Source organism: Kwoniella dendrophila, chromosome 7 (genome assembly GCF_036810415.1).
Source record: "Kwoniella dendrophila CBS 6074 chromosome 7, complete sequence".
Lineage (NCBI taxonomy): Eukaryota > Fungi > Basidiomycota > Tremellomycetes > Tremellales > Cryptococcaceae > Kwoniella > Kwoniella dendrophila.
The window spans coordinates 287,185-314,102 of record NC_089482.1 but is presented as its reverse complement, the minus strand read 5'-3'; the positions used below and the strand labels follow the sequence as shown (position 1 = coordinate 314,102).

The 26,918-nt window shown below is 38.0% G+C and overlaps 7 protein-coding genes across 7 annotated transcripts; 3 read left to right on the top strand and 4 right to left on the bottom strand.

Annotated features, from left to right (window-relative positions):
• Positions 1–64: 64 nt before the first annotated feature.
• On the top strand, positions 65–4,609 carry L201_005348 (uncharacterized protein; the record flags this gene model as incomplete). Its single annotated transcript, XM_066221079.1, has 12 exons — positions 65–81; positions 152–304; positions 360–450; positions 520–1,644; positions 1,741–3,133; positions 3,236–3,318; positions 3,422–3,540; positions 3,617–3,770; positions 3,853–4,080; positions 4,167–4,275; positions 4,345–4,368; positions 4,434–4,609. The coding sequence occupies 12 exons, from the start codon at positions 65–67 to the stop codon at positions 4,607–4,609; spliced, it is 3,672 nt and encodes a 1,223-aa protein (XP_066077176.1).
• A 1,422-nt stretch (positions 4,610–6,031) lies between these two features.
• Positions 6,032–7,665, bottom strand: L201_005347 (uncharacterized protein; the record flags this gene model as incomplete). The annotated part of the gene is made up of 3 exons (XM_066221078.1): positions 6,032–6,324; positions 6,388–7,231; positions 7,381–7,665. 3 exons carry the CDS (start codon positions 7,663–7,665, stop codon positions 6,032–6,034), a joined length of 1,422 nt encoding a protein of 473 aa, XP_066077175.1.
• A 9,369-nt stretch (positions 7,666–17,034) lies between these two features.
• Positions 17,035–18,050, bottom strand: L201_005346 (uncharacterized protein; the record flags this gene model as incomplete). Its single annotated transcript, XM_066221077.1, has 5 exons — positions 17,035–17,594; positions 17,673–17,687; positions 17,745–17,858; positions 17,924–17,948; positions 18,006–18,050. The coding sequence occupies 5 exons, from the start codon at positions 18,048–18,050 to the stop codon at positions 17,035–17,037; spliced, it is 759 nt and encodes a 252-aa protein (XP_066077174.1).
• A 474-nt stretch (positions 18,051–18,524) lies between these two features.
• Positions 18,525–19,723, top strand: L201_005345 (uncharacterized protein; the record flags this gene model as incomplete). Its single annotated transcript, XM_066221076.1, has 3 exons — positions 18,525–18,740; positions 18,871–19,122; positions 19,265–19,723. The coding sequence occupies 3 exons, from the start codon at positions 18,525–18,527 to the stop codon at positions 19,721–19,723; spliced, it is 927 nt and encodes a 308-aa protein (XP_066077173.1).
• Positions 19,724–20,164: 441 nt separating this feature from the next.
• On the bottom strand, positions 20,165–23,425 carry L201_005344 (uncharacterized protein; the record flags this gene model as incomplete). The annotated part of the gene is made up of 7 exons (XM_066221075.1): positions 20,165–20,222; positions 20,286–20,865; positions 20,927–22,218; positions 22,288–22,694; positions 22,757–23,130; positions 23,222–23,279; positions 23,339–23,425. The coding sequence occupies 7 exons, from the start codon at positions 23,423–23,425 to the stop codon at positions 20,165–20,167; spliced, it is 2,856 nt and encodes a 951-aa protein (XP_066077172.1).
• Positions 23,426–23,989: 564 nt separating this feature from the next.
• L201_005343 (uncharacterized protein) lies at positions 23,990–25,018 on the top strand (the record flags this gene model as incomplete). Its single annotated transcript, XM_066221074.1, has 4 exons — positions 23,990–24,173; positions 24,302–24,359; positions 24,466–24,646; positions 24,917–25,018. 4 exons carry the CDS (start codon positions 23,990–23,992, stop codon positions 25,016–25,018), a joined length of 525 nt encoding a protein of 174 aa, XP_066077171.1.
• A 379-nt stretch (positions 25,019–25,397) lies between these two features.
• On the bottom strand, positions 25,398–26,864 carry L201_005342 (uncharacterized protein; the record flags this gene model as incomplete). The annotated part of the gene is made up of 8 exons (XM_066221073.1): positions 25,398–25,588; positions 25,718–25,892; positions 26,011–26,145; positions 26,280–26,422; positions 26,529–26,591; positions 26,656–26,689; positions 26,752–26,783; positions 26,858–26,864. The coding sequence occupies 8 exons, from the start codon at positions 26,862–26,864 to the stop codon at positions 25,398–25,400; spliced, it is 780 nt and encodes a 259-aa protein (XP_066077170.1).
• Positions 26,865–26,918: the final 54 nt, after the last annotated feature.

Here is a 26,918-nt window from a genome sequence, read left to right as displayed (position 1 = left end):
CATCCCGACCTTTCTGGATCCTGGTAGATAAGCTTGATGCGGCTAGGCATCTCTTCTAGCCAAAATGTCCCACGCATTACTGTGAGTGTGATGCTCAATATAACTCTAGGATAAAGCTGTACAATGTCAGTACTAACAAATGAACGTTTAGCCTCCGACTATTCTTATCCCCTTATTTCTCTGTATCCCTTGCTATGCAATACCTGAAAACATATCCTGATAATATTGGTATATCACATTATCTATGTTGGAGAATGAAGAAAATGCCACCTGAAGAAGTAGAGTTTTATTGGCCTCAGATATGGTAAGTTTTGAGTTGATCTAACTGGAAGTCAAGTTAATGTATTATTTGACCTTAGCCATCTATTGCTTACTTATCCTACACAATCAAATGCCTTGGAAGCATTCATATTATCTAGAGCGGAAGAAAGTACGCATTCTGCTATGCTTGTAAGCCGACTTTCCCCTTCGCTTTTGATATCTGAATATCTGTCTACTAAGACTAACGTTTTTTTATAGACATTTTGGTTCATGCAAGCTGCTTTAAGGGACCTTACACCATCTAGGATAACCAACCCACGTCCATTTATGATTTGTCAGAGGATTCTACATAAGAGTCATGAAATTATATTTGGAGATTTACCTGAACCTTCAAGATCACCTTATCGTTCATTACCACAATCACCTTCAATGTCACCTTCATCAAGCTCTAGAGGATTACCCATAATAGCTTCATCCTCAAATTCAACTGGTAAATCCAAATCTGCACCACTTAGAGTAAATAATCATATACCACCTGCTTTAGTTGGTATGGGAGTCATGTTAGCTAGTACACCAGGTATGCATGGTTTAGTTGAATTAGCTGGAGATTGGGCTTTAACTCAAGGTAGAAGACCTAGAGATGATATCGAAAGGAATAATAGTGGGAGATCAATGGTTGAAGTTGATCATTCTGGTGGCGCAGATTTATCTTCTCCAGGCAGATGGTCAAAGAAATCAACCAACAATGTTAGTCATGGAGATGATGAAGATGCTAATTCGGATGAAGAATATAATCAAACTAATTCAGCTTCAGCGATCAAACGAAGTTTATCACCTTCCCCTAGACCTTCTCCTCAGAATCAGCAGCAACGTCCACATCCCCAATCAATGCTTCATTTACAAAGTCCAGCTTCGACAGCACCTAACTTAATATCACCACCTAGATCACCTTCACCTGATCCTATAACTCCTACGGGTAGGCCAAGAAAAGGTTCAGATCCGTTCGGACAATCCCCTCAAGTAACTCACGGTCAACCAGAATTTTCCCAATCCCAATCACATTCTGGACCTAGTAGAAACTATACTCCACCTAAATCCACCCATCAACCATTTTATTCAGTTCCCGACTTACCAGTATCAAGATCAGCCAGTTCAAATCGATTATATCCTCTAGATAGACCTCCACCAGTAGAAGCGATCTTAGCTACCTACAGCGCAGATGCCCAACGACAATTACTGAGAAGTCATTATTGTCGTAGTGAAGTTAGGTTCTTACTGCTGTTGGAGGATATCAGTAATAGGTTGTTAGTGATTCCCAAACCAGCTCGAGTCAGTTCACTGCGAGCGGAATTAACGAGCTTGAATCACAATCTCCCTGCCGAGGTGAGTTTTCTTTTTCTACAAACGTCTTGTCTTCGGTTTGGGTTGTTTGTCTCCACCCTATCCGAGCTGTTCATAAGCTGATTAATTCTGGTATAGGTGTGTATGCCACTATGGTGTGCTGCGGATCATGGTCATGAGGCTGGCGGACAGACGCCAGCAGGAAACCCTCTAAACTCTCGCCCGGGTGGAGATAGGGTACGATCCCGGGCTCATGCTAGAGTGGTTCGAATATCGCCAGGAGACTCAGTCGTCCTGAACTCAGCTGAAAGAGCACCTTATTTAATTCACGTGGAGATTCTCGAGGGAGACTTGGACTTTGATCCTGCAAGGAGGGAGAATAGAGAACTACTGAAGAAAATTGTAGCGCAGGAAGATTCCAAAAGAAGAAAATTGAACCATATGGCATCGTCCAGTGGAGGTATGGGTAATCTTCCTGGAACACCGGATATACCATCAATCAATCAGTTTAGTAGGGATGAAGGGTTTGGTTCAACTATGCCATCTTCTGTACCTGCTGAACCGATGGATGAACCAGAAGAAAAACAGATTCTACCATTGACATCAAGAAAGGACGTAACGCCAGATGAAATTGAAGAGATGGATTTAGTTGAACAATTATATGGAGCAAAAATAAGTGTTCATGATACGATACCTGATTTATCTGATAGTGTACCTTTACCTTCTGCACCAAAAAATAAACATCTAGATATGGTAGCTTGGGAAAAAGGTTCACCATCTGAATTCCCTTCAAGAAGATCTTCCTTGGGAACAACGATGAATTCACCAAATTTACATTTACCTAAAACACCTGATTTATTATCAAGTGTTAATCAAACTTTGATCACTTCACCTACAAATGATGATCATTTGGATGTTCCAGGACAAAGTGGTAGTGGTAGTCAAAATCCATCACCGCCTTCACCAGCTTTAAGTAATCATTCTGGATCTGGATCTGGCCCTATACTTGATATACCGCAATTACAACCACAATCACATCAGCCACCTAAAAGAGCTATAACATTAGAAGATTATTCAGAAAGAATGCGTACAGCAGCTGTGATGTTAGCTCAATTAAATGCTTCTTTAGTTTCACCTACACAAGATCCTCAACCAAATCCTCATATTAACAATAATCATACATCAATTTCTTCTGCTTCTTCTTCTTGGATACCTGGTACAGGATGGATAACAGGATCTAACAATAACAGCAAAGCTGGGAATGGGGAACAAGCCAAAGTCGAAATCAATACAGCTGCAGGAGGTAAATTAAAATTAGCTGCTGCACAAGCTGCAGCAATCAGAGAAAGGATAATGGAAGAAATGATGGCTTTAGAAGAAGAGAGAGTAGCTAGAATGACTGATAGACCTGAAGGTGTTGAAGTACATGAATCGTCTTCATCAAACCCTTCAGATGGCAATGACAATTCTGGTCAAACTGCTGAAGATGAAGGAATCGTAAGAAGAGAATTGAACAAAGCTGATCCTTCAGGTGAGTTCACCTTTTGGGCGATGTTGTATCTCAAGCGATCTGCATCTTCAGAGAATGGTGCTTTAACATTGGGATATCACTAATCTCTTTACTATATTACAGCTGCCGTATTCAAAGAATCTTGGACTGCTAAAAAGAGTAGAATAAGAGCTAGTTCGCCTTGGGGTCATTTAGCGAATTGGGATGTAAGTTCTGTCTGTCGGACTATCATTGCATTGTGAGACTTCAGGAAGAGCTATCTTCGTAGATGTGACAGGAACTTACATACTGACACTCAAATTCTATTAGGTAATATCGGTTATCGTAAAAACTGGAGCCGACCTCAGACAAGAACAATTAGCTACTCAATTGATAGAACGATTCAGTAGAATCTGGAAAGAGGAGAAATGTGAATGCTGGTCTAGGTTGTAAGTTGGATTTTTCGTACATAACTTAATGTGTGATGTGGAAGTGAGATTTATGAGTTCTTTTTGCTCTCCCTAGCTTCCGAATATTGATAACAGGAGAAACCTCTGGTCTGGTCGAAACCATCACCGATGCAGTTTCAGTACACTCAATTAAGAAAGGAGAATACGCTAAAAGGTTAGCCGAAGGTGGTCCCATTGGTCACGTTTCTTTGAAAGATCATTATGTCAATGTGAGTTTGACGATCACATATAGGATCAGCATGAACATCGACATAAGAAAACTGATCCATTGATCGTTATTTTGCTACCTAGACATACGGTAAACCTGATTCGGGACGATACCTACGAGCCCAACGAAACTTTATACGTTCATTAGCTGGATATTCAATAATCACATATTTACTTCAAATCAAGGATCGACATAATGGAAATATCTTAGTTGATCATGATGGTCATTTGATTCATATTGATTTCGGTTTCATGTTATCTAATTCACCTGGTAATATGGGTTTCGAAGCTGCTCCTTTCAAAATGCCACTTGTAAGTTCTGAGTGCTGTTCGACCGAATTATCTTCTACGTATCATGACTGACTGGTAAATGTTACGAAAAACTCACGGATCTGCAGGAATACGTTGATATAATGGGAGGATTAGATAGTCCAGGTTACGCATATTTCAAGAAGCTTTTCAAAGAAGGTTTCGAAGCTGCCAGGAAACATTCTGATAGTTTGATTAGTAAGTCTGACCAATTATTTCTGCATAATGTATGATGTAGAAAGCTAACGTGGTATCCGGTTGGGATAGCTATCGTCGAACTTATGCAAAAGAGTAAATCATCATAATTATACTATATTGACAAAAAATCACACTAATATATATATTCACACATATAGATTCGAAATTGGATTGTTTCATTTTATTTGGTGAACAAACATCAACTCATTTCAGAGAAAGGTTTCAATTAGGTTTAACTACACAAGCTGTTGATTCATATTTAGAAAGATTAATTGTTAGTTCAACAGGTAGTAATTATACTAGATTATATGATACTTTCCAATATTATAGGTAAGTTCAGTGGTCGAAACCCAATTTTCTTCCTTATAATTGAAGTCTTTTTGCTAATTCTACTGAAATTTACTTTTTATCCTTTTAACAGTCAAGGTGTTTTGTAGTCGAAAAATGACAAAAGGACTTGTGGACACACATTATGATGGTTGACTGCGATTCCTGCAGATTTCACATCAGTAGTATCAATCACTCATTATCATTATATAACTTGATACCGACTAGCTTTCAAGAGGTAACAATGTATATGTAATTCATTAATGTATATATACAAATAAGCTAATTCAACCTTGAATCACTATGGGTACAAAAATTCAAAAAATCCATAGAAACGGAGAAACTTATTATGCAATCGAACTGAGGATACTGTACTATATTATGGCTTATGATAGGTCACAGTGTTCGTAATATGCACTCAATGTAATTTATATTATCATACATCATAAACGATAATCTATGATCATGCATTATCATGTCACCTATATAAAAGTATAATACATATCGCTCACTGCACCTTATACAGTATGACTAACCTGTGAATTTCGTAAACAAGTATAGCATGGCGTCGGTAGGCAGGTGGAAATTCTGACTGTGTTGTAAACATCGAGAAGTCATGTATATTTCCCATCAGCGATAATAACACAGTATCAGAATTTGCGTTGCGAGCAACTCTCCTCGTCCGTTCTGGTCTTCGCAATCATGCTCGAAAATAAAAATATAAATATATACATCGAATTTATACAAATAACATAATTTCTCAATACAATATATGAATATTGAAAATTCCGCTATTAAAAATTTTATTTTTAGACATAGACAATATACAAGTAACGATAATGATGATATTTTGTAAATTTGAGGGTAATGAGTAAGAGCTTACTATACAAAAAATAGGATTTTAACGATACATACAAGACAATTCTTTTTTGCTATATGGACAAAGGTAGGAGCGATTATGACGGTTTTTCAAGAAGGAATAGAGGGGGAATAATATATCTGAATATGTTAGGAGAATGATATTTATTGACGATTAGGTTAATTTCTGTATCGATTGAGTATAGTGATGAAAAGTATGTTAAAAGAGAAAAAAGTTTTATTAGAAGGATATGATTAGGTTGTTTTTACCTTTTTTTACCAACATTTTATTCTATCTTTTCAGTCTTTTTTTCGTAATTTCTGATTTTCTTTCTTGATCCTCTAAGATACATTATCTGAAACAAAATAGATGATTACCTAAATTGAACCAATTCTCCTTGATGAGTGGGAGAAGTAACAAAAACATCGAAATCAAAATGAGAAATCAAGACAAACGCCTGATGTTTTAATTGGATTGTCCATATAAATATACCGAGCCAAGGCTCATTTTCGCTAATTTTCGTTATCATCCTCATTGTGGTTTTGGTGAAACCATGAGATGGGATGTTGTCTATTGAGGGATGACTTCGATTTTGGTTTTACCCCATTCAGTTGAGGCAGTATCGCCAAGATCGTTACCGCTACCACTACCGGAAGAGCTGTTACCATTGGTCATATGTTGGTTCATCATTAAACCAAGGCCACCTGAAAGATCAGGATTATAAGTTGTAATTTCCATCATAGGTAACCCTAATTTAGCTCTGAGCTTGTTGAGTTCAGCCTGATGAGCCTCGCAGTGATTCCGTAATGTGGCAATCTCCTCGTTCTTGGATCGAACCTCGCGTTCCAGTGTGTTAACGTAATCTGAAAATTCGTGAATGGTAAAGTCAGTACATTTTTCTTGTCACATATTCACAAGCAACTCACCTTTTCTTTTAGCTCTAAATCTTCTAGCACCAATCCTATTTCTAACTTGTTTTTTGTCTCTTGGGTTCAAAGCTTTATATTCAGCTTGCGGCATACCCCAAGGTTGATCATCAGTTATTTCAGCTAATTCTTTACTGTCAATTTCGGTACTTTGTGGATAATGATCCAATTCGTCCCAACTTTCAGTTGATTGACTAGCATCACTAGTACTTCTTCGTTTGTTAGCCCCTCTAGCTGTTCTTGGTAAAGTGGCGGGTGTTCTTTGTATACTTGGAAATGATGATGATGAAGTCGATGCTGAAGATGGATTTACACCAAGATTTAGATGATTAGTAGGTGATGTTGGTGAGAAATGGTGCCCACCAGGTGAGGTAGAGAAGCCACCAGATATTCTCGATGCCTCACTGTAAGAATGAGGAGGTGGAGCTCTGTGGTTACCAGCAGGACTGATGGAATCTGACATACCCATTGGTGAGGTCATGGGGTAATGGTATCCTCCTGAGGTACCTGAAGAGACAGAATAGCCAAGGTTATTATGGTTTAAGGTGTGTACATTGGCAGGATTCGGTTGACTACCAGGTAAGTTGGCTGATGAGTTAGGGTAAGAACCATAGAAAGGAGGTAAAGGTGGTAAGTTTAAGTTGTTGCTACCAGCGGCATTGTGCATGGTGTGGCTAGGGGGAGCTGGCGGAGGCAAGAAATTTGCATTGTGCGGTAGGGTGACCGCTCTACGATGTAAGGACTCGTCGTAGGTATGCATCGAAGGTTGCGATAAACCAGATTGTCTATCATGAGGTGTACTCATACGTTCGGGAGTGTAGTAATTGTAGAGTCCTTGCGAGGGCTAAAGAGGTATGAAGAAGCGATTAGATATGCTTACTTTAGCTTTACACTTTTTGCGAGTCATGCGTTAGGATGTAGATCAATTCAGGAACATAGTATGAGGAATGGGTGGACGATGACGTTATAGGGGATCAATAATATTTCACTTACCCAGTTTGGCTCCATCGCGTAAGGTAGAACGGGAGCTTGTAAAGCTGTCAGGTTGGGCAATGACAATGTAGCTTGAGGATCACCGCCCTCGAGCTCTCGAAGGGGCGCTGTGATAGATGTGATGGTTGGACTACCACTGGTGGTAGAATCAGTTTCTATAGGTTCTGATTGTTGAAGGAAATCGGCTGGTGAACCTGTATCGTCCTCGAATGAAAGGGAAGGCAGCTCCTCGAGATGGATACAAGCGTCGTCTGTTTGTTCAGTTAACGTAGTTAACGATTCCATGGTAATCATGATGATGTGTACGAATGAGGTGTATGACAAGTGACAAGAGGATATAAGGATGACAGAAACAGGTGAAAGATGAAGTAAGAAGGAATGATGAAGAAAAGAGATGAGATATGTTGAAAGAACGAACATTATATGTTGAGTTGGTGGGTATAGGTATAAGTCGGTTATATTGGTAATAGATAAAAAGGTTGAAATGTGAAGTCGTCAGCAGGTGTTCTCGTGGTAGATGTAGATAAAGGGGTTATAGAAGTCGTAATAATAATGAAATTGGAAAATTTGTAAGGCAGGAGAAAAAAGTGGAGAAGTGAAACACTGGGGAATTCCTCTCGATTGTATTCTCTTCCTCAGGTTATCAAGCTCGATTCGGGCACAGATTCGGGCTCACTTATCTTGTTTATGGATGTTTTTGCAAAGTTTAAATGCGGCAAAGAAACACAAAAAGGATGAAACATTTTTTAAGGACGAGGAAGAACCAAAACAAAAAAGAAAAAAAAAAAAGTCGAGAAGAACGATCTAAAGCTATCATCGCTAATGGCTTACCGGGTGTCAAATGGTATGGGAGAAAGGGGGCGATATACAAGACGTATCGACTGATACACACGAGGCTTCCAGTCTAATAAATAGATGTGGATGGTAGAACTATCCGGTATAGGATAAGAATCTGGGATTCAGGTGATTTTACAAAAGAGTGCGAATGCTGTAAAGAGCGGCGATCATTTGATATTGATAAGGTCTAGGGTGGAAAAACTGTGATAGTAGGAAGATGAAAAAAGTAAAGACACGGGAGATGGTAGATTTGCGACCCTTGAGCTTATATAGCCAAGAGATATCGGTTATCGAGGAAATTTTGTCACAGAAACAATCAATATGATACCGGGCCGCTCGAAGACGAGTGTAGATGAATGACGAAGATAGTACGAAAACGATGCTACACGTGATGATAGGGGAGATAAGAAGATTTCCAACTAACACAAAGAGAAAAAGGTCCGATAAAACAGTGATCGAAGACATCTCCAACGGAGACATAAATTATGATTTACCCACCTAACAGGGAAATCCTCTTCATTAAGAGATAAAGTTGTGAAGGGGTTGTAGTATAAATGGGTATCCAAGTGATAATATGTATATTATCCAGCGAGTATGTTGAAATGTAATTGAGATATCAAGAGGGTCAAGTGAAAACAACAAAGTAAAGTTGAAGTAGAAGGGTAAAAAAACACGAAAAGATGCTCATCAAGGGTGAAAAGAGGTGAAAATCCACATCATATTGATTAATCGGAGTCCGATACACATACACCATTATTAAGATGTGAAAATCCAGTCTTTTGTCTCTTCGATAATCTAAAATTACACGTGAATAACCTGAAGAAGTACGCTAAAATAGGCTGAAACATACACAACACACACAACACACACAACAAAAACAGCGATCAAAAAGGTACCATCAAACAAACAAACAAACAATACAACCGAAGGAGGTGATCGAAACAGGTGAATTATAAATCATAAAATATCAAGTTTGAGGAGATAACTCACAGATAGGATGACTTGTGGATGAAACCTAACGACTATTGGGTTCAAACGAGTTCAACCTCTCCAACGTACTTGCTAGAAGTGATTGACTTGGATGCTAGACCTTCGCGATAGACGCTAACTATTAGCCCTAGTTCCTGTCAATACCGCCAACTTGATATTCATCCACTCCACTATTCCACTGAACATTTTCTGACCTGCTGCGTGAAGAAGCCACAACTGAATATGAAGGTTGTTAGATGAACTTACCTGATGAATGTCAGCCAAATATAGAATTTATGAAGAGGCACTAAGTTGACCGTATAACCAATGTGGCAAAAAGTGATTCGGATGAGGTAACCAATACTGACTAATCTGCCGAAAATTTGGGGGGTTAAACAATAAGCTTTTTGAGTTTGACATTGTGGTTCATCAAATTTTGCTTAAACACATGTGCAATACTGTTCACTTACCCGAAATGATTCAGAGCTGTCCAAGTGAAGTTGTTGTATGTATCTATTTGCCAAGTATCTGAATGTGGCAGTGTAAGACAGCTTTGAGATACTTAAAAGGGTCTTAAAGAGGTGAATAGCGAAAAGGTATGCCAGATGGTTTATGTGTTAATTTGCAACAAGAAGGATTGACAATGTTCGATGAATTTTGACTGACTTGACAGACTGTTGAAGGTTATAAATGGTCTTATTACAAGAAAGTCGGGATTATGATGACCGGTGAACCGATGACTGATAAAGAAGAATGAGAATGTCAATACCAGAAAAGCTTTGGTAAGGTCCGAATTAAACCGGAAAATAAAGATTAATTAAGTTTTTAAGTATACTTCAGACATAAAAGAATGAGGTGCCTATCCAATCACAGTTTAGTCTGGACTAGAACTCTGAACACGAGAAAAGGTGGATATGAGGGTATTCCCGAGACCGAGACACCCACAAAATGAAAGAGTCATAACCGAATGATGAAATGCAATGAAAGATGTGGGAAAATGAAAACGGAAACATGGTACAAATGGGTATTAACCCTCATCGAAAACCAGCTTCTTATCAAGCAGGTGATATCTCATCAATCAAAATTGAAGAAGAGGTCGAGATGCAAAAAGTATAATCAAGCCACAGGTGCCTGATTAGAACGGAGATATGAATTTGGAAGAACAGATGTCTTGAGGAGGGATTGAGAACAAACAGAGTGAAAAGCGTCCGAACAAAAGGTCAAGAAAGGTTGAAAAAGCGATAGATAGTTCCCGAATGATCAACAAACTTATAAGAAGGGTGGATAAGAGAATACGACATAAATGTCGAATGATTGGGAAAAACGCAGGAAGGCCAAAATTGATCGCCAGACTCACATGTGATTATAGTCAATGGAATGTCTATTACTGATGAAAAGAAGTGATGTGGTACTGTTCAAATCTAGCTCTGGTTTTTCCGTCCGTTCGATTGAAGAGGTCTATTGATACTGATAATTCGTCTAGCTGATTGAAAATAGGAAGAACGCCACAGTTAGTTTGACTATAAACAATTTGATGATGAAATCTTGTCAACAAGTTTGGCTGAAGAATAAAGCAAGTAGAGAAAGATGAGGGATGGAAAAAAGGTAACAAGTATCAATATCAAAGATAAAAAAGAGCGGAAGCGAAATTTGGCGGTAAAGGATGACGTTATACTGTGTGTTTATTCCAAAGGATTATTCTAAAAACGAAAGAATCTGGCTAGGGTATACCAGTGACAAGGATAAACAACAAAAAAGCAAGGCATAAAATGAAAACAAATCAAACGAATAGCGGTGTAACGAATAAGCAAAATCTCCAGATAAAGTCCCGGAAATTTCGTGACATTAGCTACACTACTCACGGTAGTATGGAATTTAATTAAATTGATAATAAAACTAATTTCCGGTGTGATACTAATCAAAGTTGATAATGAAAATAGATAAGAAGGTTTTGTCCGTTCTCAAAACAAGAAACAAAGAATTGGGGGAAGGGTAAAAGAACAAGAGAAATGAAATTGCGTTTCGCTGACACCAAGTTTAACATATACAAATTGGAGTGATCGAACTTGATCACTGCAACTATGCCATTAAATGGTTCTGTATATCACCCTATTAGAAGGAATGTTAGGAAAGAGAAACAAGAGAGAACTCGTTCCCTTAAATGGCCTTTCTTCGTCACTGTCATGCCATGACGACTATATAAGTCATATAGGAATGTGGGGACAGCGGACACGATAAAGTCCCGTTGGATACAAAGACTAAGAGATACTCAGAAGAGTGGAGAGCAAAACAGCGGATTTCCGAAGGCAGGAAATCACTTTGCAGAGGCTGGGAAAGGCAAGAGCAGGAGGTCATAAAATCAGGGACAAATGAAATGATAATAGGAGAATTTAGGCTTATAACAAGTATGATCAGCTGTTTAAGGAGTATGACAGGGTAAAAGGGTCAAAAGCAGAGGAATGTGGAGGTGAACATTATGAGTCCTTGTTACTTTAAACGAGGTCATAGATCAAGAGAGAAAACCGGAACTGGTCATAGTTCACGTTTCTCGGGTCTAGAAACGTCACGTTTTTCGCTTGGGGGTTTTTCTCCAGACTAATATTCGATCCAGGCACAATCCCATCTCCCCCTCTCCCCTTGACCAATTAGCGAAATAAAAGGGTGACTCGTTGCGCGTGAACACAGGTATTCACTAGCTACATCATGGGTAACGTGGAACGGATGACAAGATTTGGAAATAAGGTACGAGGAACAATCAACAACTCCGAAATGACCTTTTGCAGGACAGAGGAGACATAGAAGCAACCGGTTTACTCCGTGGATGATTGCGTTCTAGCATGATAGCAAAGAGAAGAGAAGAAAGTGGGCAGCGTTTCCATTGGAAGAACAGTAAGGGTGTGCAAGATAAGGGGGAAAAGGATGAATTTGCCGGGAAAATAAAAGTGATCGGCAAATAACGACTTTGACATTATATCGTCTGTGCGTGCAAGGTACAGAACGTGGCTTGGAGGAGTAGAAGTGAACGAGAAAAGCCGAATCTTCAACCGGATAAATATGTTTAGAGGACAGAATATCTTGGCGAAACATATTTTATTGGGATAGAAAAAGACGCAGGTCGATTATAGAGATAGATCTTGTTTGTTGTTACTTCCCATGGGGTAGGTACGAGGCAAATATCGGGGAAGGAGGAGCGTAAAAGCGGTACGGTATCAAAATAAACGAAAGAGGAAGATCAAGATCCGGTTTAATCGGTGGTATGTTTTGGTATTATGGTAATCATGGTAATTATACCGAAACCACCGCTCATAACCGGAGATTTCCATACACGATCAAGAAAGAATAGAATGGGATCAAATACAATCACAGCTTACACCAACCAGATACTAAGATCAATGTAAAAAAAACGAGGATGAAGAACAAGCATACAAGGGAAGCAGAACCAACTGAGTCGAACATAGCGCCAACAAGAAATTGAAGAAGTATGACGAGGGAGAGTGGGAAGATGTGTTACTCACCTAGCGGTTTATTTTGCTTGAGGCGACAAGTAAGATTTTTAAAGGACGTAGGTGGTGTCGAACTGATGGCTTGAAGATGCGTACGAGGATATATCTTGAGGTTGAGTGAGTAACTGTTTAACAATATCAAGCGGTGGAAGTATGACGATGATATATAGGTTGAGGCTTTGAGTGTATGCGCAAGTCTTTGAAGAGGAAGAATGATTCCAGTGATGATGAATATAGGAGTATTTTATCGGATTATCAAATATGGTAAAGAAATATTAAAATAGTCATTTAAGACTAAATAAGCTGTTTAATTAAAAAGTAAAAGTAAGAAAGATAAAATGTGATGTTAAAAAAGAACAAGTGCGACAGCTATTTCTGAAGGACTTTATATCTTAATTAAAAGCGGTAGGTGAGTTTCTTTTCTGGGTACGGCGAAGATGATTCCGAGAACGTTGTTGATTTTGCTTTGGGTGGTGGATCTAGTTGTGAACAGGGTATATTTATTTGTAATTCTTGGCTGATAAAGTGGGATTCGCTGGAATAGATATGTCCGTTCTTGTTTCTCAGATGGGGTAACAACGATAATAATAATAAAAGAGCTATAACAGAGGTACATCTGCTTTTGTCATTCCGTATAAAATCTCGAATTTATCAATTTTCCAAAGCTAGTGTCATTTTTACACTTTTCGTTTCAACCAAGGTACAGTAGTTACACAAAGATAAATTCCGCAAAACAGCTTTCCATCTGTTTGTTACCTTTTCTCATGCCAAAATAAACCAGGACCTCTTTCGGAGGTTTTTATTCATTACGAGTATGTTGACTAACGTGAGAAAGAGGTTTTATTCCCTCCTTATTAGGCGAAATATCAAATATGGTATGAGTCACGAAAGATAGATATAACTGGTGGAACCTTTATTAGAGAAAGGCTAAAACAGAGAATTGAACGACACGCCCCCCGTTTTGATTGTAATGTCCCCTCGTGCCCATCCGAACAAAGAGAGTTCGTACCGCATCTTTTTTTCCCAACTGTATATGGTTCCTTGTTCGGTACCAGCTGATTGTAAATTACATAATGAAACTCTCCCTTTTCTTCTTTTTTCGCTTTTTTAGCCCCTTAAAATGATGAAAAAGTCTTTTCCACTGGGACCTGGAGACACAAGGGTTACTTAATTGTATACATAGGAAAGAAATTGAAAAGGTCGATACCCGGGAAAGGTGATGTGAAAGAGAAGGGTTAATTGCATATGTTTATACTGTACAAATTCAAGCCGATGAGAACGTAAAAATCAAACAAAAAGAATGGCATATAACGTAAAGGAATCCACTTACGCCTCCACCTTTAAATTGGGATCTACATGTTCATGTTTTTCGCCAAAATGACGAGAGATACAGCGAGGGATGCACCAGACATCTCGGCTCTTGATTTTGTTATGTATAACTGCAGCTCCAGCCTATTGTGTTGAAGTACAAATAACATATGGGATGATCGATAACGTGATCAGAAAGAACCAAGAAATCGGGAACAAATCAAAAATTAGAGATTTATTAACGGAAACAATTCGACTTTAATATTGATCAATGTATGAGGTCATACCTTGTTTCATCGTCCGCAAGTGGTCAAGCGCAATACTCCATCACCAAGATCTAGCTTGAAGAGGAGACTCATCACATATGCATTTACCTCTATAATACATAGGCATTCTGAATGTAGTAAAGATGGCATGTTAAAGTTCTTAGAGAATTTAGAGGATTGCAAAGTGTCTTCAACTTTTGCGTGCCGAGATGCAAGAAGCAAAGCCTAGAGCGTGGACAAAGACCGTAAGACTCAGTTACAAAAATCCCCATATAGCACTCATAAATAGCAGCTCTTCTTTGTCCGGCTCAATAATCTGATTTAGAATATTGAACATCAGCCCACCATTCACTCTAACTCCAGTAGTCCTCCTCTTGAGCGTAGCGGTCCGGAATGATAATTGATTGGGTAGTTAGTTGGGTTTACGCGAATCACATCATTGCGCTGTCTATTGGTTACTGGGTTAAGACATATCGTTATCACTCGACATGTAGCCAATCGGTGCGTCTCGGTCCGTTGGCTATATCCGAGACATAATCGAGAGAGAGTAGAGATCTCGTACTTCGGCAAAAAGCATATGCATGTAGTTCCTTGCAATCATGATATATGTAAAACACGAAAATCATCGTTGTTAAGAGGAGTGGGAGAAAGAGATCTAAGGGTTACATCGGCCCTTCTAACACGAGGTCATATAAGCTAGAGAGAATGGAGCTACAGTACATGAAAAGGGATCTGGCGCTAAGCATTTCTTGTTACGCTACATGAGCACATGCCGCGCAAATGGTCAACGTAATCTATCTTCATGGTAAAACATATAAAAATAATCCGAGTGGATACTGGATCTCGACATTTATAACGAGATGATCACGTTGATTTATGTCAAGAAGAGAAAGAAGCAGAAGACAGCAGAAGAAGAAGAAGAACAAGACCTGGTTACTTACTGCATATGATGAATTCTCCGTTGATAACCGTTGTCTCAAGCTATTTGATCGGTTCCTTCCCTTTTATTTTTGGCACTAACGATAAAACTCCCATTTCAAGTAATATCAACTTGTTTCGTCTTGATTGTTGAAGAAGGTGTCTCATGACTCTTTAAATCACAACCAAACTATTCCAATTTGTTTTCGAGCATGAAAAGTTTAGAATCGAGTATCATAAGCGCCCACTATTGTATATACATATTCGACGAAATATAACAGCTGACATCACAAAATGCGGTACCTGAAGATCCTCAACAGAGGCGTTTCATCTTGTTCATGACGTAGATCATACCCAGATATCAGATAACCTTTGCTCCAACTTTTGATGACTGGGGTTCACTGCCATTGACCTTCGGGTTACTCGTATGGAGGCAACGATATTTTCTGTATCAAATCACCACCCTTTCACCCAATATCATTTTTTTAATGGTCCCGTTATATTTCCTGTCTATAGACAAATATGACGGTATCATACACGCCCAATCTTACATATCGGCTAGCCGCGTCCCATTCGGTAGTTCGATGCCACTGATGATAATCCGGTTGTAAATAAGGCTGTTCGCTTGAAGGGATTTCACTACCAAGTTCCGTCCGAGAAAATCTTCGCAGACAGTCCCTGTAGAAGTGACCAGAAGAGTATCATGGCGGTCGCACCCCGGTCGCATGAACGTGTAAGCTGAAAGGACCATTCACACGATCTCGGGGTGACCTGAGGACAACCAATGTTGTACGTACAGTATTATCTTAACCGACGCTAGGTTATGGATATATATTGGTATCAAAAGTTTGTTTGGGATGTTTTTCCAGTTCCGAATCATCCTGATTTCCAAATGTTTATCACAGAGTTATTATCGGATTTAATAGCCTACGTGTAATAGTCCGATAATGTCCATCGGTACAATAAACTGTGACACGGAAAGACGGAAGAATGTAGCTTGATACCGCGGCCTAAGCAGGTATCACACTATACGGTATACACTCATTTGACGTAAATTCAGCCCCTTGCTGAGTGGAATCCGCTTCATACGGCCGATATCAAGCTGTATGGGCTCATCGGTAGACGATTTTGGTGAGGCATCTTTGTTCGAAGGTTTTGTCTGGAATTTGAGCGATGCAAGTGTCTCGTAAACTTGTAGATTGAACTCTATCTAGGACCGCTGTTCGAAGATAGATGGCTTTGGGGTACTGTGGTATCGAGATGATAATTGAAAGTCTCGCTGGTAGTCAGTGTTTGATGATCGCGTTTTGTGATGTGCCCGGAAGACCTGCACGGGGCGTGACTCTGTTAAATCGCATTATAACCAAACCCTCTTTTATCCGCGATGTCCTTTTTGATGTTGCCCAAAAGGTTCAGAAAAGAAGTCTTTGTCAGCCACGGTATATGTTCAATCCAGCCAGAGAATTTATCTTTTCTACGCAAGGACACCGAAGATCGAGACGTTACAGTAACGGACCTGTGTTATTGAATATCCTTCAATTTGCCTTGAGATTCTCTAGTCAGTCCGACGTAGCAAACAGCGTCAGTGAATTACATGTGAAGTGGGAATTCATCTGGTAATAAGCAAGGTCACCTTTTTCGACTGAAGGAGCAGCACTCGATTGTGCGTATCGATCCCGCAGGTGAATGGCACAAAAATCAATCTGGAAAACTCATTACTGATCTCGAATGAGCGTTACCCCAGCTCATATAAAGCTTCAAAGATGCCATAATGGGTAGTTCCATCCATGAGTATGCGATGCTATGAGAACGAGTGAGTTACAATTTGAAGCTACATACTATACTTCGTCATATCACTTTTTACCCCTTCTTCTAGGTTGTAAACCACCGGCAGCTAAACCCAAACCGACACCTTCGACACCTTTACTTGCTTTTTCAGGTTTTGGTATATTCTCTTTACCTGTTTCTGCTATTCGTCTTTTCGTATCTTCCATAGCTAAATTCCTTAATTCTTCTGCGGTAGAATTTTTAGATGGATTAACTGTTTTACCGGGTTTTGCTTGGTTTGCTTGATTCGTTATAGGTGTAGGTATTGGATATTCATTCGTTTGAATATTTTCAAAATTCAATGAATTCGAATGTTGTATTTGCTGACCTTCATTTACGGAGGATTGTAAATGAGGTTGACCTATCTGCTGTAATCTAGCTAAACGTTCTGAAGGCGTTGAAGGTCCTGCTATCATTGATGGAGCTGTTGGAGTTGATCCATCAGGTAACAAATATCCTTGACGTATACGTTCTTCCCTCTCTCTAGCTTCTATCGCAGCTACCTTAGGCTGCAAATCTTGTTGACGTGTATAATCAAATTCTAATTCTTCTAATGTAGGTGGTTCAACTCGTGTGTGTGATAACCCTATGACAGATGAAGTATAAGCTTAAGGGAAAAAAAGTGTAATTACCTATGCGTCACGGGTTCTGAGAGATGACATACAAGCTCTCCATTGTACTGTATCGATGATTGATCAGCTTTCAAATTCCATGTTTCGCTTGTCAGTAAGCTTACCCGGTGGTTTCAACTCCGATCTTGAATATTCAGCTAAATCTCTATTTTTCTTATATTGTACAAATCTCTTCATTCGTCCTCCAGCAGGATTAGCGATTTCAAAGTATTTATTTCCTATAATAAGTTCTTTCCAATTAGTGACCAAATCTAACTTCATTATCATGTTCCAAAAAACCTACCTTGAAGATCATAACCTATTAACCCCTATTAGCAGATCGTTAGCTAGATCAACTTTCCAGATTGTATGGAATGCCAGGTTACCTTTGGACGAAAGAATTTCTTGACTGCTCCGAATAATCCACTCATGATTGTTGTTGCTCAGGCTTGATTGACCCAACCTGCTGTTGTATTGCGCTCTATAGTTCACGATATATCGATGAGATGCCATGTTTTCGTCAAACATGAATCAAAATAAATGATTTCATCATGACCCGGTTGGTGGAGGTCGAACGGTGATGAGCAGAGGGTTCAGTCAGGTTGATAAATTTGATTCCGTCGATGACCCCATACCACGTCACGGTTGTCCCCCTTCCACGACGCGACTAATATGAATGTAGTATGTAATGTATTATGTAATGTATTATGTAATGTATAATGTATTATGAATGGCCCGTTCATGACGATCAATGCACAAGACTAACCCTCTGGTTCATTTCTTCAACAACTCTATCAAAAATACATCCTGACTTGATAATGCTCAGTTGTTAAACATATAGCAAGTCTGGAAAGGTCTGGCAGCTGAGGGCAATATCTACCCATATCATAGCCGGAATCACAAGAATGGCACCTCGAAAACCCGCCAATGGCGGTAACACAACTCCAATAACAACGACATTTCCTGGACTGGAACCTGCCATAACATCCACAACGACAAGTACGACGGGGAAAGAAAGTGATGTTGGATCTACTCTAGCAACTGATCCATTACCTGTTGTTCATGTCAATAATGCTAATTTAGGTGAAATCAAATCGGCTTTAGATGATATAGTCAAAAGTGTGAGTCATTTTGAATAATATGAAGAATGAAGAATGATTCCTTTGTTTCCTATCTCATCTACATTACTACTTGCTAAACTTCCCTCAAGGAATATACTAAGTCCAAATATCTGTTTAATTCCTCGAATAGCATTTACAAAAACAATCATTCAAACCATCATTATTACATCCAACAGTACATTTATCTTTAGGTTATTCTTCTATATTATTAGCTTTAGGATCTTGTTTATATTCTTATAAAGTTGAATTTGAAAATTCAAAAACTATATTATGGATTGCAGTAATTGGTTATTTTTTTTTACAAAGTTTATTATATGGTTGGAAAAAATGGATTGAAAAAGGTGAAGTATTTAAAGGTAAAAGAAGAAGAATGGTTAAGAGGGTAAGTTCGAAAAAATTATACTTGTTTTCTGCCATACTTCCATACTTCTTTCCTTCCTTCCTCCAGACACTGGGTTGTATAATATCAAAACTAATTGATGAGCTAATCCATCTCATTCTACTGTATCTAAACACGTATATAGATAGAAACAGATCATATTCATATAATATCTTCAACATCATTAGATTCACCACCTTTACCACAATTAACATTTTCACCACATACCAGACCATCTTCACCTACTTCATCAAATTCTGTACCTACTTCACCTATTCCATCATTATCTTCTCCTTCTTCATCATTACCTATACCATCTTCATCTTCTTCTTCCTCATCCACAGCCGAGACAAATTCAGTTGGACCAAGTTATAATTTACAATTAACATTATCAATAACAAGTAATAATGGTAAATCATTAATACATAAATCAAGATCAGTTGTAGGTAAATCAATTGGTCAAGTAATTGATGAACAAGGTGGGGTAGAAAAAAATCAATTTACAAGATGGTTAACCAATGTTTTAAATGATTCTGGTTTAGTCGGTATTGATGATTTACCAAGTATTGGTAATGATAATACAGAAATAAGTAAAGAGGAATAAAGAAAGTAAACAGAATTTCTTAGCGAGACACAAATAGTTGGTTGTTGAAGATTCCACCTTGTCAATTGAATCAATAGCTTCGCGTAATGATAGGAACAGATGTAGAACATTCACGATTTATCGTCGAGTAGCATGTACTGTAAATAATTTGATATTATCGTTATACAAGCTTGATATATGGTACCTGATTAACATGTCCCAGCACAGATGCAATCCGCATAACGGCGTTATGTATACATCGTTAATATACTCCAATGAAAATTCTCGGTTCTCGCTGCGAATTTCAATTGTCATTACTTTGATATGCTCATATACGTTTGTATCCCATTTATGACTTGCTTAAAGATTCCGAAATTAATACGGAAAAAAAAAACAGAGATCAAGTGATATATATTCAGATACAACATACTATACAAAATGCGATTATATCATAAATGAATTCTACCAGCCAAAAATAAAATTCCATACCCAACCTAAACCATTTGTCAAATTCCGAACGCTATACAAGTCATTCATTCAGCTCTAATCGCTCTTTAACTGGACAATTGTGAGATTTACTCACGTAGGATGACTTAGCCATTTATTCCAACCTTTATTACCCCAAACTACCCTACCCAAAGGATAAGGTCTCTCTTGGTGTTTAACTATCAGATCTCGATATCCATCGGTCTTTGTTTCAGGCTTATCGGGATGGTTGTTTTGACTGTAATCTTCTTTGGTAGTTGGTATGATAGTCTCTGTCTGGATTTGAGTTACAGTGGTTGTCGTCGTAGCAATAGTAGTTGTCAGAATCGGTAAATTATCGTCCTTGACTAAATTCTGTAGATTATGCTGATCGTTGGGAAGTCCATACAATCTTAAATCTTTATATTCATCTTTAACAAAATTCAATTCATTTTTAATTCGTTGTAATTGCTGACCCATTGAGAGTAATAACCAAATTAAAATCAAATTAAATAAACTTGAAAATGATAACAATCCTTTCTTCTTACTGAATATCATATTCGTGTTGTTCGTCCATGGTGGAATTGATAATTTAGGTGGAGAGACATTAGGTGATGTAGAGGATGGAGCTAAAGGGTATGTATATTTTGTAGGTGAAATTGATTTCATATTAGTTTGGATCCTTCTAAGATCATCATCTAATCAATGTTAGATTAGCTATATATCCTTTCCATTCATACTTTAAAATCCGATACTCACTCATCCAATTATCACCTATCAAATCAACTTTCATTTCGCCTTCACTGCCTTTATCAAATATTGGTAATGCGATTTCACCTTTTTGACCTAAGATCATTTCCCACTCCACTTCTACGCTACTAGTACTTTTAAAGGTAGTTGAAATTGCGAAACCTCTATTAATCCTGATTTGTGTGATACCATTTTCATGATATATAGCTTTAGGTATTTCTATTCCGTCCATTGTCGTTCTGCTTATCCTAATATTTTCGCCATGATCTAGGTGATTATGAGGAATTGAGAACCCCACTTCTTCCGATTTTGATGGGAAGGGGAATACTATACAAGATGTAATTACTCCCCAATTTGATCGACGTAATTTAACCTTGACGTTTCCTTTGATGATTCCTTCTTTTTTCATTAACTCCATTTTCTCTGATTCGCTAATCCAACAGAACCTCCCTCCAAGGGATATATCGACAAGTTGGTTATTCGATGAAGCTTCTTTAGCATTTCCATAAATAGCTAAAGGACACTCAACCTGACATTGGTTTATAGCTTGATCCTCTATCCTGATAAAAGGTATTTGGGAAGGTAAGAATTGCGAAACAAACATCGTTTTGTCAATAAGTACTAGTGTACCTTGTGTACTTATTAACCTATCCTCTGAATCTTCAAGGAGATATAAACTAAATGATCTACCAAATTTCGGTTCTTCCCATTTCCCATTTAACGATGTTGACGTTGAGTTCACTAACATTTGTAAAGGTGATTTCTTCAGACTTCTTGGAGGAGTAGGCTTCTGATCAATAGCAGATAGTTCAAAAGAAAAATCTTCCATTTTATCGTTCAATGAAGGGAAGGTCTGTCGCATCAGACTAGCTGATGATGAAGAAGCGGTTCTAAGATTAGGTAATGAATTACTTGTCGTTGATTCGACCGATGAGGTTGGTGTCAGTCCATTTGTAATTGGTCGACTATTACGTTTAGCTCTGACTGTTGCAAATGAATCGTCATATTCACCATTTTCTAAAGTTGCATCTGGATCTCGGTCTTGATGAGAAAACCCCCAATCACCATCATTACATCTCCAATTGCTTAGAGATTCACCTTGAATAACAAAATCCGACCATGCCCACCCATCTGGTACATCGATATGCAGCTGCACAGGATTATCCGTATTTACTATTTGAGCGGTATACGATATTGAGATGGTCGATTGTTGTTTATTCCATATAGGTGAGATTTGTAATGAAGGTATATCAGACGAAGCGGGTGAATTGAATGACCATTCCAGGCGAAGTGTTTCCGTACTTTATCAGAAAGAATTAGGTTAGCTTGTGGTGACATTTATGCAAATCACCGAATGTTAGCTGACTCACCTTTGGAATCTACCTTCTAACCAACTCCCACCTTCTTGATCGTCTTCATCTTCGTCTTTATCTTCTTCTTCACTGACTTCAGTATCTTCATCACTTTCAGTAGGTACATCATCTGGACCAAGCACTTCACCATCTTCCCAACCTTCTTCTCCTACTGTAGCTTTTATTTTCCCTTTTCCCTTTCCGTGCCCTTTGGCTCGCTGACGAGAGCTAAATGATCTATCCTTCTTGGTCGGTGAAGCAAAAGCATTCGGTGGTAAAGGTAACATCTTTGGATCTGTTAAAATGTTGATTTCTTGATTTAAGGACGATAACGAGCTTGTTGAAGAGGAAGAAGATGGATTGGCAGGTGATAAGATTTGAAAGCGGATTGTATTGTCCAGACACTTCGGTATTGGCAGTAGTACCTATTTAAGAATGTAAGTTCATGTCGAGGAGGACGCTAAGTCGATGTCAACCTGTAACATACCTTGGATATACCTTCTTCTAATCCTATTTCTAAGGGAATTTCAAATTCCATACAAATTAACCATTCTTTTCTGTTCCCTGATGAAGGCGCGATGCTAGAAGTACTACCTGATCCAGATACTCTATGACCCTGACTATTTCTTCTGCTCCTTGAAGAGGATATAGGATCAACTACAACATAAACTTTACCAGTTGTACTTGATATATCTATATATGGTTTCCCACCTAAATTTGTTGGTGGACTAGGTGGATAAGAAGTAGATTGATTTAATGATAATAATTTTGACGCTATACGTAATTGTTTTGTTCTACTCGCTGGTATAGGTAGTGGAAGTGGATACAGCGTAGGTGTAGATAATATCTTTGGAGGTGTAGCTATGATATGAAATCCAAGAAAGGATAAGCTTATGTGATATATATGTGTAATACTATAAAGGAAGAGATAACAAAACAAAAAAAAACTTACATCCAAATAATGCCCATCTTGCTCCTGGTCGACCAGCTGATTCCTTTGGTAGAGATATCTATGACTAACAATCAGCTATTTTGCATTTGTATCGGTCATGTCAGCTGAGTCGCTTACTTTCAAGCACATCAATCCTCTAACAACGTCATCCGAAGCTGTAGCTTGTATCCCCAATTTAGAGATCACTAAACCTGAAGGAGCCATGATGGCCAATTGACCAAGTAGAGTGATCCAGTCGGAATATCAGTCTTGTTATTTCTTTTCTCCAATAGTCTTCAAGCCTGTAGCGTACAAATCTGATGGAGTAGGTGACAGTGACACGAAGAGTTGTGATGATGGTGACAAAACACTAAGAATTCATCAATTAATAGTATTACATTTCACTTAATCTTCAATTACAGGTATACTATATATCTGTTTCAGGCACGAGAACAGTCAACTCGATCAAAACACGCGTCTGTATACATTTTTACGTAAAGTGTCCGGTTATCTCGGTAAACCGGTCTTATGCGAAGAGAAACATACGAGTACAGAGAGCAATTCATTCATTCGAAAGATAGCAAGCTATTATGATTGTATACGTTTTCAATCATATCTTAACTTTTTAATGTGCATACTTAAAGGTTGAATCCATAAGAAGACAATTGGGAACAGCTTCAAAGTCCAACTATATAACTAGTGGATATATAAGTATAAAAGCTAAAACAAAACAGAGTTTGTAGGGTGAAATAACCCACTGTCGAAAGGACATTTACTGTATATACAGAGATGCCAAAACCATCTCAAGAAGATCAAGATTTCTTTCAAAGGATAATAGGTTCAGCAGGCTATGGTAATCATTTAGCTAAACATTTCAGTATATATGATATTGATGAAATACCACAAGAAGATGATAAAGGTTATAGAAGAGTTGATGGATTCAAAATTAGTTTTGAAGGTGTGGTGACTGAAGGTAAGAAGTCTTTTATCAGTAATATTGACAGGTAATTTCCCAAAAATGATAATCAGCAATCTGGCGATTGACAGTCATCTAGTATATGATTGGATATCTTACGCTTATACTTACATATATCTATATAGATATGTCAAACCTAAGCGGGAATATGCATGGAGCAGCTTATTCATGGATAATAGATACGTAAGTCTTTCTCTTTCTATTTCTCTACTTCTTTTGTTCGCATCCCGTCATAAATGGCAATTGGCAAGATTAACAGCTGATGTATTGTTGTATTTACTTTTCATAGATGCTCGTCTGCAGCATTAATAGCCATTCATACACCGACCTTTTGGGGTTTACCTGATTTTGCAGGTGTAACTTTAACAATGGAATTACAATGTTTGAATCCTGCACCGATAAATACAAAATTACTGATAGAAGTTGAAATCGTAAAATGTTCAGTTAGATTATCAAATCTACGTTGTGATGTAAGTCAATTTATTAGGGTTTTATCACTATCGTTGAATGTTGTTCTTTATACTTGCCCATTCTGATTTCGCTTTTATACTCTTTGATACCCGTCCTCCATTTCTTCCTCACAGAGCCCTCCTAATCTTTCTTTCCATTTTTCATAACCACTCATTTGACATTGCCCTTTTGATCATTTTATCGTCTCATTTGACATTGCCCTTTTGATCATTTTATCGTCAAGCATAAATGCTAAATACTGATATACCATCCCCATATGATACATTTAGATCAAAGATTTCAGTACAGGCAAGATATTCGCGACTGGTACACATCTGAAAATGTGGAAAGGTCCCAAACCTGAAAAGGATCAGACGCAGGCGAAACTGTAATCATAGATACAAGAGTCAGTATGGGCTCTTCAATCCCCCGTAGGGAACCCTCCTTTGCCTATATAGGCTCGATAATTCCACGATGATTGAGCGCTATGGTCAGCGTTCTAGGTATATGTGATTTATCGGAATTTTGGCATTATATATACATCTTCATGCTGCTTTGTACTATTATCAGTAACCTGAACTTCTTCCTAGCCTAGATATAATAGATATATCTCTAACAAGGCTAACGTCCAAGACTAAAATGGCCCATTTAGTCTAATTTCCAGCTTGGTAGCAAGGGGGACACGTAATTTGCGAAGCTGGGACTAACCAGCCAGCACCCAATCTATCGCACATCGTGTTAATCCTAATTCCACAAGGATAAACCCCTATTCTACTCGTTATCACTATCAGCATCTCTAACCAAACCTTGTCTTCTTCTTTCTTCTTCTTCTTCTTCTTTACGTCTTTCAGCTTCTCTTTGTTCTCTTGTATATTTTCTCATATCAACTTCTTCAACACCTTCTTCATATAATCCTTCATCTGAAGTTGCTAATGCTGTTGAATTTTCAAATAATTGTCGTCCTATCCAAAAACAAAAGAAGAAGAGATAAAAATGAGTATATGATAGGATAGATTTAAAGCAATTCTTTATTTTAATTCAAAAAAAAAAGAGGGAATTGAAGACGATAAAGGTTGAAATACTTTACCTACCTGTTGGTCTTTCTTTTCTCTTCCTCCAATCTTCTCTTTCTTTAGGATTTAAAGCTTTTACTCTTTCTTCTTCTTCTTTTATTTTCTTGGCTTTCAACTCATTCGTAAATCCTTTACGCCATTTATCAAATAATTCTCTTGTTAATGGTGTTCCTCTTGTACGTGCTGCTTCAGCCTATTTGTCGTAATACCAAATTAGCGTAAAAACCTTTTGGCAGCTATTCAATTCAAGGTAGATTCCATTAAATTTGGCGAATAAAAGGGAGGTAAAGGACAGAACCAATTCGACTTACCTCTTCATATTCCCTTGTTTTCCTATCATCCTCTTCTTTTTCTTTTCTGATTCTCTCAACAATCAACAAAGCTAAAGCTTCTTTCGCTGCTGATGCTATCGTAAATGTCATTGCCATACCTATCGATTCTTCCGCCTATACCAGCATCATTGCCATTAGCGTTCCGTTTATCCATTTACATTATAGATATATGGTCATTCAATAAGTAAATAGCTTGTGAATGAGCCGGATACAGTATGGATGGATCAATGATCCTGATAGATACTTACAATACTAGTTAAATTCTCTAATACTATCTGTTCTTCACCTTCTTTCAATTCACTTCCTTCTTCATCTTCTATCTCCTGTAATGTCATAGTCGGTATAACATCTGGATATGTTTCTGGATATTCTATGATCAAATTTAACGATACTAATAACCATTATAATTAAAACATCAAACATATACTCGTCAGTTTAAGATGTCAACACAGCAAAAGCAGATTACCAGGATCTGAATCCAGATAAGGGATACCCACTAGGATTTGAATATGATTGTTCTTCAGGCTCTATACGGATTGATACTGATGTATCTGATAATTCTGTATAACATCGGTTATTATTAGTTGTTCAATCCATATTATTCGTACGATTTAGTCAACTAACTTTCTAATTCATCTGGAAAGATGGATTCTAGTACCTATAAATGTGATTTCATATGTGAGAAATTCGGTCTATAAGCTTTACACCTTCGGTACTAACCTCGAATTCCTCTTCCAAAATAGCTTTATAGTCTGTCAAATGGATTCATCAGTTATCATCCCTAAACATTACGGTTGTGCGAAGTTGTTTGCAAATCTTAACTAACCTGACATCTTTTCTCTATCTCTAGGTCCAATCAAAGCTGATTATTATAGTCTGGTTGCACT